Source organism: Panthera tigris, chromosome A1 (assembly GCF_018350195.1).
Source record: "Panthera tigris isolate Pti1 chromosome A1, P.tigris_Pti1_mat1.1, whole genome shotgun sequence".
NCBI classification, from domain to species: Eukaryota; Metazoa; Chordata; class Mammalia; order Carnivora; family Felidae; genus Panthera; species Panthera tigris.
This window is the reverse complement of record NC_056660.1, coordinates 189,075,459-189,094,215: the sequence shown is the minus strand read 5'-3', so window position 1 is coordinate 189,094,215 and position 18,757 is coordinate 189,075,459. Positions and strand designations below refer to the sequence as shown.

At 42.7% G+C, this 18,757-nt stretch overlaps 1 protein-coding gene across 1 annotated transcript; it reads left to right on the top strand.

Moving 5' to 3' along the window:
• Positions 1 to 63: 63 nt before the first annotated feature.
• Positions 64 to 14,066, top strand: LSM11 (LSM11, U7 small nuclear RNA associated). The gene is made up of 4 exons (XM_042993614.1): positions 64 to 508; positions 5,758 to 5,897; positions 8,269 to 8,352; positions 8,817 to 14,066. The coding sequence occupies exons 1-4, from the start codon at positions 64 to 66 to the stop codon at positions 9,225 to 9,227; spliced, it is 1,080 nt and encodes a 359-aa protein (XP_042849548.1). The 3' UTR covers positions 9,228 to 14,066.
• The last annotated feature ends 4,691 nt before the right edge of the window (positions 14,067 to 18,757 follow it).

Here is an 18,757-nt window from a genome sequence, read left to right as displayed (position 1 = left end):
GTGCCGCCCTCTGGCGGCCCCGCTCCTTCTTCCCATCGGCCTCGGCTTGCGGGCCTTTCAAACATGGAGGAGCGGGAGCGGGGGGCGAGGTCGGCTCGCGCCGGGAGCCCCGCGCGCCCGCCCAGCCCGCGGCTGGATGTCAGCTCTGACAGCTTCGACCCGCTGCTGGCCCTGTACGCGCCCCGCCTGCCGCCCATACCCTACCCAAACGCGCCCTGCTTCAACAACCTGGCCGAGTACGAGAGCTTCCTCAGGACCGGGGTCCGGGGCGGCGGGCGCGGGCGGGCGCGGGGTGCGGCCGCGGGCTCAGGGGTGCCCGCCGCCTCTGCCGGGCCCTCGGCTAGAACCCGTCGCCGCCTGGACGCCCCGGCCCCAGACCCCGAGCGCATCCAGCGCCTCCGTCGCCTCATGGTGGCCAAGGAGGAAGGGGACGGGGCCGCCGGGGCACGCCGGCGGGGTCCGGGTCGGAGCAGGAAGGCGCCGCGCAACGTGCTCACGCGAATGCCCTGTGAGTCCGGCGGGCGCGGGCAGGGCGGGGCGGGGGCCGCGGGCCAGGCCCGCTGCCCGGAAGGTGGCGGCCGAGGGGGCGTTTGCAGGGTGCTAGGGGCTTGGTGCGGGTCTGCGCGCCTGAGGGAGAGGGTCTTGATGAAGGTTGCAGAGATCATCCGCGGCCGTGAGGAGGTTCTCCTTGAATAATGTGGGGAAGGGGGGGCGTGGGGAAGGAAGGTTTTCTGGAGTACTGACGGGTGAGGGAGAGCCGTGGGGGCAGAGTGGGAAGGCTGTAGAGGTAACAAGGAGGGTCTCTAACGGGGTCCATGCGAGTGGCTGCAGAGGTGATGCGGAGCCCGCAACGAGGGGCTACGACCACGAGGGTGATGGGCGTCTGGAAAGGTGGTGGGGCCTGGAAAGCGGACATCGCCGGGAGGAGCTGCACGCCACAGCCAGAGGGGAGGGGCACAGCCAATTTTAAGGAAAGGAGAGTGGTTAGTGGGACTGGCGGTGACGGGATGGAGTGTCAGGAGATCTGTCCCTGCAGTTAGAACAGGGGACATAATTTCATAACCCCTGCACACTAAGTGACACTCCTCCTGGGGTCGTAGGAGAAGGGCTGTGCGGTCTTGAAACACATATGTTCGCGTTCCCAAGTCACAAGTGCTGGAATGCAGCAGGCACCAGTGCCACTAAAATACAGACAGTGTTTCACCGCCACCCTGCCAGGATGGGTGCAGGACTGGGTCTGTCAGGCTCCTGTTACCATATGCGCAAGTTATTTTAAGTTCTGAAGGTGTGAATGGCACAAGGGAATTTCTTGGAGCCTAATAGATCCTTGGAGATCTGTAAACAGCAAGGCTGCTAATGTGTGAGTTAGGTCTTCCACCAGTGGAATGAAAACAAGCCAGGGTTATGTCTCCTGTCATCTGGCAAGCAGTTCTCACATCTGCCGGGGAAGACAATGACCTAGTTAGCCATTCAAAGCATCTGTATCCTGATAGCTAAATTGTAACATTTTTAAATCACTGGCTTTGGAGTGGAAGGTTGTGTTAAGCAAGTTGTTTCATTCCTAGAAATGTGTTTGTAAAGAGAGAAACATCCTGAAAAGCTGTGTGCTGTTAGCTGGGTCTTGGTCAGATCATTTACTGTGACAGTGCTAAAGCATTCTTGGCCAAGCCAGGGTGCACCCCAGCCTGCTTCCCCAACGATAACACAAAGACAGAGTGTGCATGTAGCTAAAATAAGAGTAGCTGGGGACCTTGTTTTGCCACTATCAGATCTTTGAAATGCTCTCCAACTCTCAGATTGTAACATTTATTTCCGTTTTGCCAGTTGTGGCTTTGCTACTGATATTGTCAAAGAAAAGACATACTTCTGTATGGCGAGTGGTTTTGGCTTTACCTAGGGAGTACTCTGTTATATTAGTATGACAGAGCATGAAAACCAGCTTTGTTGGCTTTCCACAATTAAATATATGCCTGCAATCAAGATCTCAGAATGTGCCGTAGGCACTGAAAATTTTTATCACTCCACTGGAAACGGTTGGGTGTACATGATAGAGATGGGTAGACGTGACAAAGAACTGATGAGCTTCAGAAAGCAAGAAAAGTACAGAAGCGTGGGTAAGATTAAGTTTATTCAGACAGAGTTCCTATAAAAGGTTGTCTTCAGGTCTTGAAGTTAATTTAAAGAAGGGCATGGTTAGGGATGACAGTAATTATTTAAAAGTTAGGCTAGGCTGTTGAAGCATAATTTGTATGCGGCAAAATTCACCATTTTAAAGTGAGTTTTGACAAATGTGTAGTCATGAAATCACCATCACAATAAAGATACAGAACAAATCCATCATCCCAAACAGTCCCTTTTTAAGCCAGGAGATAATTTTATTGTTGCTAATTATGGCTACAGTTATTTAGTGGGTGAGTGCTGTGCAGTTTGCGAAGCCCTGTAGATGCTTCGTATCTTACTTTACCCTTAGATACTACTTTTTAAGTGAGGCTTGTTGAGCATCACTGCTTGCCCAAGATTACATAGCTAGTTAGCTTGCAACTCGGTTTGTCCAACTCCAGGGCCTATGTGCCAGGGCCATCATGCTAATCTCAAGTGAGGGAACAGGGGAGTACATTCTCATGTTTCTCTGCTTACTTCTTTTGGTGGGTGGAGAGTACCACATAAGTGAGGCAGACGGTGTGTGTCTAGAACAACGAGAACGGAATCTGGGTCCAGAGAAGGATGTATTACAACACTTTGAAGACCAAAGAGTTTCTCTCTGACTTTGTTACGATAGATAGTGGGGACCATTGTGTATATTCTTAAGTAAACACTTTTAGGGCAATGTTTCTCATAGTTTAATTTCTAGTAGTAAAATGTATTTGGTGGGGGACGGTGTATAGACCACAGATGCAGGGGTTCGACTGCTGGCTTTTTTAGTTTTGAACACTAGCTCCTCCACTTTCTAGCTGTTTTACGGAGGCAAGTCGCTTAAACTCTTTGGGGCCTCAGTTAGCTAATCCATTCAAAGCGTTTACCACAGTAGTACATGGGGAAATTCTCAGTGATTGTTAAATGTCCCTGTGATTGTTGTAGGTTGTTGTGGTGATTATTGTTGTTTTAGGCTGTCATAATTAAAAGCTCCAGGGCAGGATGTATGTATAACCTACCCGAATTGGGTGTTGACTCAGCTGTTTACTACGTAAGTAACCTTGAAAAACTAATTCAAATGAACATTTCTGAGCCTCATTTTTCTCATCTAGAAAGTAGGGCAAAATAATAGTGCCTAAGTGTTAAAGTTGTGAGGATTAAATAACATACATAACGTTAACCTTACCCCAGGGCCTGGCTCATAGGGAGTGCTCAGTAATTGGTGATGATGATGGCTAGGGAGGATGGGAGTGAGGGGACCTCGGAGGCTGTTGTAGTGAACCAACCATCCCATAAGACTCTGGGCTGTATTGGTTGTGGGAAGAGAAAGGAAAGGACAGGTCATACTTATTGAGAGTCCATTGTCTGAGCCTAGTGTGGCCACAAGTAGGGAGAAGAATAGAGTTTAAAATGACTGGGATTTAGGGGCACCTGGGTGGCTCAGTCGGTTAAGTGTCCGACTTCACCTCAAGTCATGATCTCACAGCTTGTGGGTTTGAGCCCCTTGTCAGGCTCTGGGCTGACAGCTCAGAGCCTGGAGCCTGCTTCGGATTTTATGTCTCCCTCTCTCTCTCTCTCTGCCTCTCCCTAGCTCTCACTGTCTCTCTCTCAAAAATAAATAAACATTTAAAAAAAAAAAACTTAAAAAAAATGACTGGGACTTAGAAGGTTGAGGCCTAAGAATAGTAGCAATGGAGAAGGAGATCTGGAAGAATAACTTCAAAGATAAGGCATATATATCTTTTTGTTGTTGTATTAAATTTTAGAAGCTTGGTTCATATTTGGAGTTTGTTAGACTGCTGGAAAGAGATTCAGAGGGTGCGTTCCGATTCAGAATTTTTGCCTTGGTAGTTTGCTCTGATAGGTGGTGCTAGTGATGTATTTTTGATCACACAGGAGTGAAGTGCTCCCTGGAATTATACCTTATTAATAAATCTTTGGAAGAAAAAAAAATCAAGGGAAGAGTACAGATATGAGAGTTGAAAGACCTGAGTTTGTCATTTGTTTAGCTAGAATAAGAAACTGTTGTTAAGATATGTGCTTGTCTTTTTTCTCTTATGTGGGGGTTCAGGGGTAAAAGTCATACCTCTCTATTTTTTTACAAGTTAGGAAAAGAGTGGTCTTTCCACTGTTTGTGGAAACACATATGGGGACGAGGGAAGCAGTGAATGTGTATAGGCAAAGAAACTAATCCAGGTTTCTAAAATATTGAATTATAGAGACTTATTCTCAAATGAATCTAGAAGTTAACTAGTCTAACCTCATTTTATAAATGAGGAAAGTCAGACTTGTAGAGAAAAAGTTACTCAAACATTCAAAGAATTTTAAAATATTGCTACAGGTAAGGTAGATGATGAAGGCCAGACCAAAACTCTCACATTCCTTTCCAGAGCCTCTGTCTCTGCCACATTGCCTTCAACTGTGCCTTCTTGCTGAATCTTCAATCTGACATAAGCTCCTACTTCTCATTTGCTAGGTCACTTTCTTCAGAGTATTTTCTTTTATTAATTTATCACTGCCATGATGTATAAGCTGACCCATGAGTGAGGGATAAAGAGGTCAGGAGTAACCAGCTTAGTTATCCAAACTGAAGGGCAGGACTCTTGTTCTCTTTCATACTACTAGAGACAAAACAGAGATTTTGTGTTTACTATTGATGGCAAGAATCAATCTCCAAAGAATTATGCCTTGCAAACTTGGGAGGGAAAGACAAAGACTATGTGTGAGTGTAAGTGTGTGATTGGACATGTGGTTTTCTTTTGGGAGGTTTTATATATATCATATAGCCATCATATTGTGAAGGCTAAGTTAACATGAAGTAATAAAAATAAAATTCATCCCTCTTCACAAGCCCTGAGAAAGAGAATCCATCATCATAAAGGCTGCAATTTATAGTCCCAGCATTCTTCCCATGAATCGTCATTCTCTTTTTATGTGATGCTTATCTGCAATGTCCTAAGAGCCTAATGCCCAGCAGGTACCTTTCTGTCAACAAGGCTTGGAATGAAACCAGGTCTCTTCCATCTAGTGTAAAGATGGTGTCCATTGGAACACTAGTGGCTCCAGAGAGCTTGTCCATGGAGTATCTCAGATGGGGGCCAAAAGTCCATTCTCTCGTTAGAGGACTGCACGTGTTTAAGGGCAGATGTGTTACATGGTTTGTTTCCTTTAAACATATGAACAAGATTTTCGGTTTTTTGAAGAGTCAAGCTGGATATGTGGTTCATGAGAATTATCTTTTAAAAAGTTGTCTTAACCAGGCACAGAACTGAGAAGAATTTTGCTGCTGATGTGTACATTTAATGTGGGTCCCCCCCCAAATGTTTTTAAATAATGGTGCATCTTAGAATCAATGATATCATAGAACATGGGATATACAATTAGTGAAACATTCGGGTGACAGCCATATGTATGTTTTATCCTCATCCTGGTGGAATCTTGTCTTACTTCAGTGTGTTGCCCGTACTAACCATGCTGCCCATTGGGCCTTCTCATTTCCATAGTGAGGTTGCCACTGCACCATGTTGCCTGGTGTTGCTGGAGATGGTTGGCTGGTCTTGGTTGCTAATTCTGAGAATGAAGGCAGATGTTTACATTATGCTGTCTGCTCTTGTCTTGTTTCAGTGCACGAAGGCAGCCCTCTGGGTGAGCTCCATCGTTGTATCCGGGAGGGGGTGAAAGTGAACGTTCACATTCGCACTTTCAAGGGTCTTCGTGGCGTCTGTACAGGCTTCCTCGTCGCATTTGACAAGTTCTGGAATATGGTAATTAAGCCTTTCTCAAAGGGCTGGAGAACTCCTAAGGATTAAATCTTTTATATGTCTAAATGACCTGAGTAATTTTATTTAGGAAAACCTATAAAATGACTTCCTAGAAGAACTAGAATTTTTGCATTCTCTTGATCAACAATAAAAAAAGTTCTTTTTATTGCTTCCTTTTCTTTAAGGCATTGGCTTTCAGCCGAGGCAATTAAAAAAATTTTTTTTAATGCTTATTTATTTTTGAGAGAGAGATAGTGTGAGTGGGGGAGGGGCAGAGAGAGGGGTACAGAGACCTGAAGTGGGCTCTGTGCTGACAGCAGAGAGCCCGACACAGGGCTCGAACCCACAAACCATGAGATCATGACCTGAGCCGAAGTCAGATGCTTAACCGACTGAGCCACCGAGGCGCCCCTCAAGCAGGGCAGTTTTGCTCTTCTTTCCCTCCTAGGGACATTTGGCACTGTCTGGGTACGTTTTTTTAATTGTCACAACCATGGCATGGAGTATTACTGGTATCTAATGGATAGCAGCCAGGGTGCTGCAGCACATCCTACAATACAAAAAATAGCCCCTCAGCAGCAAACTATTCTCTGGTCCCAAATGTCATTTGTGCTTAAGGAATAATGATTTATTTTATCTGTTTAGTAATTCTATATCAATTTCCTACTAACCATTCTTTCATTCATTTCAAAACATTTATTGATTTTCCACTTTGGCTGGTACTTTACCACAGTGCTAGGTACAGAAATTTCAGAAAGGAACTTTCACTCTATAGCATTTGGGAAGATAGATAAAGATAGAGGGGAAGCAGACATACTAATAAGCAAGGCACTTTGCATGGTGTTTCCTTATGGAGTACATGCGCCCCCACACTCCTAGAGGCTTACTGTCTGTTTACCAGACATTCGTAGGAGGGAAGAGATAGATTATGGCACAATTATACTGTGAGACAAGCAATTAAAATAGGAACCACCAGGCTTTTCATATGGTCTTCTATCTCTAACTTTTCTTTTTCCTGTGTTTTATCTTCCTCCATGCATTCTCCTGGATGAGTATAATAGTTGCTGACTATTTATTACTTCCTATTTGCTGTACAGTATACTAAGGATTTATAATATAGTATCTCAGTGAACAAGATCTGTTACCGTTCCATTTTACAAATGAAGAAATTGAGGCTAGAGATATTGAATGATTGGCCCAGATCACACTGTTAGTAAGTGGAAGTATTAGAACATTATCCCAGGTCTTTCTGACTCCTAACACCATCTTTTCAACCACTGTGGGATCAGAAGACCTGGATTTGAATCCTAGCTTTACCACTTGGTAGCTCTGTGACTCTGGGCAAGATGGTTTCTCTGAGGCCACTTTTGTTATCTCTAAAATGTAGGAAAAACTACTTTACTATTATAATTTCACCTTTGAAGGAAAAGTTTTTAAGAGAACATCTTTGATGACAGGCATGATAATAATACCATCAGCTTATATTTGTAGGGTGAGTCACACTTTTCAAACTGAATTCTCATACCTGAGCTCATTTGGCCCTACATAGCTGTCCTCTGAGGTCCATCTCTCAAAGACAGGAATTCCCCAACAGTTCTGTATGGAACCCTGGTTAATACCTGTTCATTGCTGTTGTAAGACCTAAATCTGATGAGGGAAAAGAAGCAGTAGAATAGTGTTTCTCAAAGTATGATCTAAGGGCATCCTACATCAGAATCATGGAATTTCTGGTTAAAACAGAAAATTCCTTGGCTTCATCCCAGACCTACTAAATCAGAATATCTAGGAAGTGGCCTTGGATTTCTATTTTAATAAGCCTCTTAGATACATATGCACACTGAAATTTAAAAACCTCTACCATGCATTTGTAAAGGCCCCTTACCATAGAAGAAACCTATCTTATATGGTGGTAACAGCTTAGAAATCTTACTCAGAGGGCTCCAGGTATTACCGTTTTCTCCTGCCCAAGAGCTCAGTCACTTGTTAAGTTTAGTTCTGCTAAGTTAGATGTTTATTCTCCTTTTTATTTATTTTTTTAAAACTTATGTTCCACCTGTAGGAGGATTTTTTTTTAATCTTTTCTTCTTAACGTTTATTTATTATTGAGAGACAAAGAGAGACAGAGCATGAGCATGGGAGGGGCCCAGAATCTGAAGCAGGCTCCAGGCTCTGAGCTGTCAGCACAGAGCCCAATGCGGGCTTCAAACTCACAAATGGCGAGATCGTGACCTGAGCCAAAGTCAGACGCTCAACCGACTGAGCCACCCAAGCACCCCAGTGTTTATTCTTCTTTTTAAAATGTTTTTTCTAGAAGCTGTAAAAATAATATTTTTAATTCTGCCTTATCTTTTTTCCCTTTGGGCTGTTTCTCTAGGCACTTACCGATGTGGATGAGACCTACCGAAAACCTGTTCTAGGCAAAGCGTACGAACGGGATTCTTCATTGACTCTTACTAGGGTAGGCAGTTTACCCTGGCTTCCTGAGTACCCAGCATGCTTTCAATCTTAGACATTGAGATCACTGAGCCCGGTGACCAGGTTTTCTTGGGGGGAGAGCTCAGTTGCTGTCCACTCTGTATGCCTGGACCAGGGTCTTCATTAGTCTCTTCTCACGCATTCAGCTAATCACAAATGAGTCTGTGCTTCTGGCCTGCATGTTATTTGAGCAGCAAGTTACCTCTTATAAGCCTTAAAAGTCTTTCCATTTTATACCACAGAAAAAAGCAGGTGCCTTTTCTCTTGACATATTTATTGATTTACCCGAATTATGGCTAAACACAGAAAAACTCACTGCTTTTTAAAAATTGCAAAGTAAGAAGTCCATAAAACCTAATTCATGAATATGGTGTTTTTTCTGTATATTCAAAGAAGGATGTTGAAGGCTAAAGAGAAGACTGATATTTATCATTACTTTCCTTCTAGCTATTTGATCGCCTAAAACTTCAAGATTCCTCCAAAAAGGACGCAGATTCCAAGTCTGCAGTTGAAGATTCCACTCTGTCCAGATACTCCCAGACATCCACTTGGAAGGTAGCTTCGGTGTGGGGAAGAGGAGACACTGACCGGGGCTCACGCAGGCGTTCCCGCTCCGTCCCTTCTTCCCTGCAGGCGTCTGCAAGGGAGGAGTCCAGGTCAGAGATGTCAGGGAGGACTACACGGACAGAAGGGTCAAGTGCAGGAGGTACCTTTTCCAGGGCTACCACCCTTTCCAGGGGTCAGCCCCGTAAGAAAAAGCGAAAGCCCAAAGTGGATTACCAGCAGGTATTCACTCGACATATAAATCAGATTTTCATTCGAGGCGAGAATGTCCTGCTGGTTCATCTTGCACAGTGACCAGCTCGGCATCTCTTGAGCTTTGGTTCTTAAAAATAAAATGCATGAACCGCTGCTATGCTGTATCCTAGTATCCCAGTGAAACTCTGAGTTGGAATGATTCCCTCTGGTCCTGCATGTGCAGAGCATAGAGCCAGGCTTGGGCCCTCTGGAAGATGAGCTCCCTCAAGCGGACACAGGCCTTAGGAAGGTGGGGGTTTGCGTTAATATCAAGGCAAAAGCTGTACAGAGGAAATATGCATCCAGTTTGGTGTCATGGTTGACTTTAGACACTCAAACCAAATATCATATCTTCCATTTGAATTAGGAGTCATGGTATGAATTAAATTCATCCCACAGACACTATAAAGATGGGAATAAAAAAACACCTCAAAAAATGCTCTCATTTCTAAAAGCTAGTGCCCTGAGTACTTATGAATTTGATTCTAAGAGTAGTAACATAAATTGCCCTGTAGCCCTGCACCCACAACTTGTAACTGACCTTTGATTTTTGCTCTACACCATTCTCTCTCTTTATCAAGAAATGTAATTTATTACCTTTGAATATCTGCAAAACTAGAAAGAAAGCCACTAACTTATGTAAACTTTGGATAGTTGGTATGCTTAGAGCAGCCAACAATGAATACTCTGTTGTTATCCCTCTCCTTAGTATGTAAAGGGATATGGGAATTCATCAGTCTTCCCCACTTACCAGAGGTAGCTTCTGAGAATGGCATGCCACATGGGACTATATGATGCTCATGAGGTGGTTTCTTGGCCTTTTCTCTCACTTGTGTGGCATGGTGTAGTGCATGTACCCACTGTATTGCCCTTCTGTATGTAGTGTGAACTGTCCTGTGAGCTTTATGGCAGGAGATTGTGACCTACGTATCTGGCTTCAAAGAGTTCTGCATGGACTCAGTAATACATATGCATCACATGGTTGGGAGCTTCCTTTCTGGGGAGGGCTGGCCCGTGTAGACTAACTTTCAGAATGATTTTTCCACGAAGTAGGAGTGATAGTTTTATTTCCTCATGTCACGCCAACGAGGTTCTTACAAAGTACAGTGGGTGGCATCTATAAGGAACACTTTACTTACTGCCTGGCTTGAGTAATGGGAACACTGTAGTACTCTCTAATACTTCTACTTGAATCATATTATATGCTTTTTCAATCACCAGTACAGAATAGGCTACATCTTGATGCAGACTGTTAGGCAATATTGATTTTTTGTTTTGTTAGTTTATATTTGGTTTTATTTTATATAACTTACATTCAAAGTGAGAATAAGAAGTAGCTAACTAGTTAAAATGCTTGAAAAAAAATTCCCTGCTGCATTTTTTGTGTAACTTAGATAAGCCTTCTGAGAAGCAGGGTGAATAATGTTTAGGGAGTTAGGGCACCTGGTCCTTCTGCTAGCTGGGCCACTGGGCCAATGAAAGGAGAGCAGACTTAACCCCTCTGTGCCTCAGTTTTTCCCATCAGACACCTACCTCACCGGGGCACTGAGACAGAGAATTTTAGGAAGGCATTTTAAAGTCTCTAAACATGTTTAAGTGCCATGAGTAATTTTTACTAACTATATTTCATAGCTCGATAAGAGTTCTATGTCTTATGAGCAAGGTAGGTGCTACATAAGAAAGTCATCTCTGTGGCTGTTGTAATTTTGAACTTGTCATCAGAAGGCAGTGATATCTTCAGGAACTATTTTCCATATTCCATTCCTTTCTCCTAAAGGACAATGGAAGTTCTCAGAAGAATATCCTCAGTAAAAGAAGAGTAACATTTCTTTGCTGCTTCCCCCACAAATGCCAGCCCCAATCCTTTTCTGATCATCAGAAAAAATTCCCCTGAACTTTTCAAGAGGTTTATGTGATAGTACCAAAGGGAGATGCACATCTAAAAATGACACATCCCCAAAGGGGAATTTGTGGAAGATGCTTCGTTTCATTTACTTGTTTTTATTTTAAGATGCATTTTAAATATACTCTTTAGAGCCAGATCAGATGCAGTAAGCATTTAGAGAGGTTCCGTGTTACAAAGTCAAGCAATTGTCTTTGGAATCTGCTAATCTAAATTATCTTCTAAATAGTATGTCTAATAAAATCTCAGTTCCCCAATTAATAGTTATCTTGTTTAATCATCAGGCACCCCTGCCTCTGCATCTTTACCAGTCTCTCCTGTTAGATGTCCTCATCTGTCTACCCTTCTGTCCTCAGCTAGAAGCTGCAATAGATACCAGGTTTTCCCAGTAAAGTAAAATTTTGGTATCAAAAGGAATATATCACTTTGCATTCATTCTAGTGCCTGACTAAATCTAATGTGATTTGTTTTAAACACATGCTGAGTTTTCGTATTTGTATATAATTTTCATATATCCAGATAAGGATTGGTTTAGTGCTTTTCTGTCCAACATAATAATTCTGGCTCTGAAAATAATTTTAAATCCATGTGATCAGTCTAATGTGCCCATTGGCCCCCATTTATCGGTTCAGTTTTGGACAGTGATTCACATTTAGTAAATGTGCTGTATTGTATAAAGCATGCCAGTGTTTTATAGGGAAGTCATTTTTTTTTAATTACTGCCTTTTCTTTATTATTGTAGAAATATTTCAAAAGGAAAACAAATTGGTCCTAAGAATGTATGTGCTGCTCAAAATATGTCATCATCTAGGACATTATAATAAGTTGCTATGAAAATAGCTGAAGTCTTCCTCAGGAGAAAGAAAGAAAAAGAGAAAGTAACAGCCAGAATGGTAGAGTTCTGGAGGCCCCCACGAGCTTACCCGAGGGGTCCCTATGTTGCAGAAATGCAGCAAAATCTGGTTTCTAGTATTCTCCAGGGATTTGGGCTTAGGACAGTTGGTAGGAATAGTACTTATTTTTGAACGTCCAACTTAGGTTCTTCAAAGTAATCTCTAGACATGGGAATCCGTTCCGAAGACAGTTCATGGGACACACCTCTTCTCCAGAGCACCAGATTTGTTAGATAACAAGGCATCAAGCAATGGAACATGGGTTTCACACCCAGAACGATTTCATGTGCTGTTCTTCATACATAGAGGTGATTCTGTGGTTCTACAACCAGGAGAACGTGCGTTTTAGGTTGTTGGTGCTAGTACTTGGGAAGCGTTTATGCTTCATTTCAGAGACTGTCTTATGATGGTGGGTCATTTGTGTGATGGTTAGCCAGTGTTAGCAGTGTCTAAGACAGGTGGCTTTAGACCATTTGGTACCTTGCTGTCTGTGCATGGTGCATATCAAGTTAGAAAGCCTAGAAACCATTAGCATTAAAGTCTAGGTGCATCAGAATCCTTGGTTTGAGCTGTTACTGGATCAGAAGGGACTTGATTTATCCTTGTGGTAAAAAGTCCAAGAGTACCTTAAGAGGTTGTGAAGACATGAACTATGGGCTGTCTTTACTCCTCAGAAGCCTCACAGAAATATAGTTATACCACTTTACCCCTTGAGAGAAAAACAGAAACCTAACTTGATGCAGAGGAGTTTTTTGGATTTCTTTTTGCACTATCCTCATAGCTGCTGACATGGGCAAAATCATGAAATAGAATTGATTCTGTAAATTTTCTCTAATTTTTGCCTTTAGGAATAATTAAAATTATTCAAAGACAGCTGTCTGTCACTGGTGCTGCCCCAAAACTTTCCCATCTTTTATGTATTTTTTATGAATGAAATAGTTGCTGTGGGAAGTCCAAGGTTCACATAAGAGTTTCATGGCATAAATATAATGGTTTAGCAACTGTTTTAATTTTTCTTTTCCTGTGCCAGATATAGAATACAGTCAATCCCTTTCCAGTAGCTTCTGTTCATCAGCCTATGTTTTCCTGGGCAGTAACTCCCAGAAGGCTTTTCTTAGTGATTATAAAGGAAGAAAATCTTATCTGGGCTTATGTTGCAAAGGTGGGTGGTCTGTCACTACTTTCTGGCAAATTGAGTTGATGGATTTTATATAAGCCTTTGGGATGCCTGTCACAGTTTCCTGGGCTCTGAGGAAGGGTTGTGCCTTTTTTACTTTCAGTGTTTTGAGTATTTTTCAAATGTTTGTAAGTTCTCTTGCGCCCCTCTAATAAAAATGAAAGCTATCTGTCAAGGAATGGCTTTGCATGGTTCAGAGATCTAGGGGAAAAGAAATAAGTACACCTGAGACCTTCAGTTGGTCTTTTATTTATTTAGAATAAAAAGTAGTTTGATAAGCTACCAGAGTTAGTGTTGCTTTAAAAACACTCTCTGAAAAGATGGCAACTGTCCCTCAGGAAAGCTATAAAAGCTATTCCCAATACATTGCAATTGCTTTTGATTTTTACTCCTTTGGAGCAAATGTCTGATGTTATGTCTGATGTTATGTTTTTAGAGCTGTGGGGGAAAAATGTCTAAACAATTTTAGGGGGTATTATTTAAATGATTATCTGGCTGAATTATGTGTGAGCTAGGTTCTAGGGCAGCTGTCCAGTTCTTTTTCTGTTGTCCTGACACTAACACAGATAGCAAGCGATGTCTTGAAAAGTGATCTGCTTATTTCATACTGACATCTAAAGACATTAGCCTTCTGTTTGGCAACCCTGGGGATACCCCTCTGCACCGTGACTTATTAATGTGTTTTTTAGGCAAGGCTAAACCTGGTGACCCTCTGTATTTATAGTTTCACTATTCATATATAAGCTGCTAAAAGAAAAACCATAACTTCTCATCTTGTCTTGAAATTACTCCTAAGTGTGAAGTTCACCTAAATTCTTCATGTTTATGGAGGATTGCTGCTAGTAACGTCAGTTTGCAGTGTTCTTCTGTAGGTATGTGTCACATGGGAGTCTGGAAACTGTAATAAATATGATTGTGTTAATGTACTGACTGCTTTGTCTCTGCTGATTTTGAGGGGCGGTGGAGGGGAGGAGGCAGGGGAGTCTATTACCAGGTGATGATACTGACCTAGAAAGTGAAAGCATCCCAAGCCATCTCATTGTTGTAACCTTGTGCCTTTTCTTCACCAAAGCACACATATCTACATCAACTATCCTTGAGGTGGCTTTGGTCTTCCATTTGGTTTATTAGAAGTTCATGCTTAGAAAAGGAACTTGGCCCACATTGTGAATTGTCTCTTCTAAGCCCCAAGCGCTGGTAATTTCCCTGTGAATTTATTCTACTAGCTCACTGGTATTACCCCCTCTCTTCATGATCTGCTGAGATCACCCCTCACTCTGCTCCCTTGGGTTTTACCACATTTGATTAATTGATCCTTACATGGTTCCAGAAATATTTGAATTTGCCACCAGCTTCCCTCTGTGCATGTACAGGAAGTTGAACTGCCCAAAGATTTGTGACATTGATTACTTGAGCTCTGTTTGCTTCAGAACTGAGTCGCCTGTAAGAGAGACAGACAAAAAATCACACGGATGCTTACAGAGGGAAACCTCAAGTTAACTGTTAAGACCCGATTCCCCACTTTCAAAGAATATATTGAGCTGGGTTTAGCCAACATGCAAGAAATTTCTAACCACTTTAGTGGTGGAAAAGGAGGCAAGATCTCTATGCTCCAGTTCAACCCCTTGCTTATTTGTTTTGTATCTCAAAGACTTCTGATTAAGCAAGAATATCATCATTAATCAAAATAAAGGCAGAGGAGTCAGCTGGTCTGTACATTTAAAATGTACAGTGACTGTTACATATTAGCAGGGGGTTGGAGGCCAGTGGAATGAGATATATCTATTATCTTTCCCTAAGCTTCCCGGATTCTAGTGGCAAGGACAAAAAAGTTTATTGCCCAACCACATTCTTCTCTGAGCAGAAGTGAAGCACTTTTCAGTCTGTTCAGTTGCCACTAGGTGGCAGTGGGTTAAAGAGAACTGCTTAACCAGAGGCCCTAGAAGGACTTGAGTCTCCAGATCTCCAGTCACTGCTACAATTCATTGTTAAATGCTCCAGTCTGAACAGAGATAATCAAGGAGAAACAAGCTATGATCAACCCAAGTGGCAATATAAACATTTCTTCCCAATATCGAATGTGCCTAATTTGAAGCCTAGACAACCTGACTGATGGCAACCAGCCAGTGAATGTGCTTGGAGAGGAGTAGCAAACGGAGACATTGCCCAGCGTCCACTGTTTCAGGGACTCTATCACTGTTCTCACGTCATGGGTTTCCTTGTTTCTTCTCAGAGTATGGTCAACCCCACCCAGACTCTTCCCAGCTGCTGGCTAAGGATTACCCCAGGGAAACTATCTTGAGGCCCCTATTTCTCAGCACTTGTCTCACTTTTGGAAACAATTCAGTTCTACCCAGTGTTGATGCCTGAGAGCCCGCTTGTAAGAAAGGTTACAGCTGTCTCGTGATTCCATGACCAGAATTGAGTCTCCATCCCAAGACCAAGCAAGTTTGCTCCTGAGTCAAAGGAAAATTTATAATAAACACAGAAAAGTCTGTTGTTATAGGCTGGACTCTGGGGGCAGATGGGGTGGGTGGGCAGTGGTAGTCAGTCAAGGCCTTCCAAAGACCTTCTCCCCTCTACCTCAAGAAATAGTTTCTCAGCAGCCTATAGTGAAGAGGAATACAGAATGTGAAATAATAAATAGATAAGTCCTCCAAATGAATAACTACAGATAAGATTATAATAAAAAGCTTTATCTCATGCCTTTTTGCACAATGGCAACTTGCACCACATTTCACTCAGTCATGCTATGTGAAGGGGCAGAGGACAGATCAGGCAATAAAGAAATACTGTCATTTTTTAAGCATTTCAGCCCTGTACCAAACATACATGCAATACTTTATTCGAATACAACCACCATGAGCGAAAGATTTTATCCCTCTTCTGTATGTGAGGGAACTAAAAGTAACTTGCCAATATCTCTCTGCTAATCAATGGCAAATTTGGGAAATTATCTAGATCTGACTGACTCTCAAGTTTATTATTAGCCAGCTATACCTCAAAAATACTAAATTTATCAGGCATTGACCAGGAAACTGACCAGAAACCAGAGAGCTGAGTTAAAATGTGGTTTGGTTATCTGCTTCAGGCATCTCTAGTGCCTTCTGATTCATACTGTTCTTTAGCTGGAAGTGGATCTGCGCACAGGGTTTCATGGCTTCCAAAGAAGATAAAGGTGGTGAGCCCCCCAGGGCAGTAGGTCCACTGTGGCTCTGGGAATAGTGGCTGTCAAGTGAGCCCCAGGAAGTATTTCATCGACCAGTATGTTTGGCCCTGGAAGGGTTATTGATCCAATAGTCTTGTTAAAAAGCAGATGGAGTGGGGCGCCTGGGTGGCTCAGTCGGTTAAGCGGCCGACTTCGGCTCAGGTCATGATCTCGCGGTCTGTGAGTTCGAGCCCCGTGTCGGGCTCTGTGCTGACAGCTTAGAGCCTGGAGCCTGTTTCAGATTCTGTATCTCCCTCTCTCTGACCCTCCCCCGTTCATGCTTTGTCTCTCTCTGTCTCAAAAAATAAATAAACGTTAAAAAAAAAATTAAAAAAAAAAAAAAAAAGCAGATGGAGTGACTTAGTGGTCTTTCCCAGCTCTTCAGTATGCATTAGAACATCTGCTGTCCCTATCCTTCCAATTGTCTCCAACACTTGGGAAGAATGCTTTCTCTGGCCTTGACCGTAAATTCATCTTATTAAAGAAACTCTTGTCAAGGCTAAACTATGGATGTGCTAAAGCTACAGAAAAATAAAGATTACTTGAAGGCTTATAGTCTTTCTTCAGAGACCTGAAAAGGGGCACAAGCAGAAAGGTTTGGCAGGCTGTCTGTCCATCTTTTAGAATTTCCTTTCAACTTGAAAATGTGTTAATTTCCAGAATATAGCCAATCCTCGGAGGAGCTTGCTGTCCTAGGCTCTTATACTAGTTACTTCTGAGCCTCAATTTCCTGATCTCTAAATAGGAATGATACCACCCACCTCATAGCGTTGGTGACAGAAAATGCTTGGCCTGGACAGTAAGCACTTAATGTCATTTACACTGTGATGAGCTTGCTATGTGATGCCCAGCAGCATTCTTCATTTCCCTGTGCTTGCTTTCTATGTCCTGAGACCAGGCCTAGAAAACAAATGCGCAGAGCAGAATGGTGTTGTCATTCTTTTTTGTAGCATACAGGTGTGTGAAATATTATTCTCCCTGAGTTCTCTGTGCTCTCTTATTTGGCTTTCCCTGGGTTAAAACTTCAGAATATCATCAACTTTTCCACTGCTGGGAGAGCTGTGTGCTCCCCCAGGAATGACATTAGGCTCCACGGGACATTCATTAGTTGGGGTTACGAGAGGACCACAGGGCACTGGAATGGTAATTTCCTACATGGGACCCCAGTGACCCAGAGCGAGCTAGCTCAGCTGGTCTGAGCATGTGGCTAATGAGGGAAGGGTCATGGTTTCACTCCTGTGTGGGCCAATTAGTGTCACGTGGAAAAGCACGCTCCTGGGGCATCAGGCAGCAGCCTTACCTGTGTGTGTGGCACTGGTCACCAGGATGGCTCAGTGTGGCCATCATCACTATCAGAAACTCAACCCAAAGCTTACATCCTCTTTCTTTTTATTAGATAGCCCATTGTTTCCAAAATGTGAGTCATTTGGAGAGCACTTTCATGATTTTTGCCTTATCCTAGGCAGACTACTGCTTATTGATTCAATATTTTTCTATAAATTGACTCACTTTTTAGCTTACACTTATCACTACCATCAATGGCAAGTTGGAATATTTGCCCTAAATTGAAAGTACACAATGAAAGAAATATACAACTATTGAAATTAAAATGTTTGTCTTCAGGGGCGCCTGGGTGGCTCAGTCAGTGTCCAACTTAGACTCAGGTCATGATCTCGCAGTTCGTGATTTCGAGCCCCACCTTGGGCTTTATGCTGACAGCTCGGAGCCTGGAGCCTACTTAGGATTCTGTGTCTCTCTCTCTCTCTCTCTCTCTCTCTCTCTCTCTCTGCTCCTCCCTGCTCACACACTCTCTCTCTCAAAAATAAACATTAAAAAAAATTTTTTTTAATGTTAGTCTTCATACTATCTGCAAACACCTCCTGAGCCACAAGTGATCAAGTGTGTTAGTAAATGTTGCACTCTATAAGCTTTGTGTGTTTTATAATATACCCACTGTTCTGTAATAAAATGGTCACATCAGCAAAAACAATATTATATAAAGCAATTGCTTCAGTGGAAAGAGTTGGAATCAGTGACTGGGGAGTTTCACACTTGAAGTGATGAAATTATTCTTGCAGGAATTTCAACACCAAGGGTCTTTCTAAATGCCATAAATATATAGCTATAAAACCTCAACTCTGAACAAATCCAGGGTTTAATTTACATCTAGCTTTTGCTCAAAGTCATGGCTTTTGTTCGCACTCTCTACTGGCACTATCATTAACACTGTGCTTCTTACACATCCTTATCATTATTTCCTGTTTTATGATAAACAAAGCCCAAACATGCAAAGCAGATGTGTTGACTGCACAACATCTTTGTTCCCCTCCAGTCATGAGCCAGTTCACACTAATCTGCCTGGTGGGCCAGTCCCTTACAGAGATCAAATTATAACCAATAGTGGTGTTG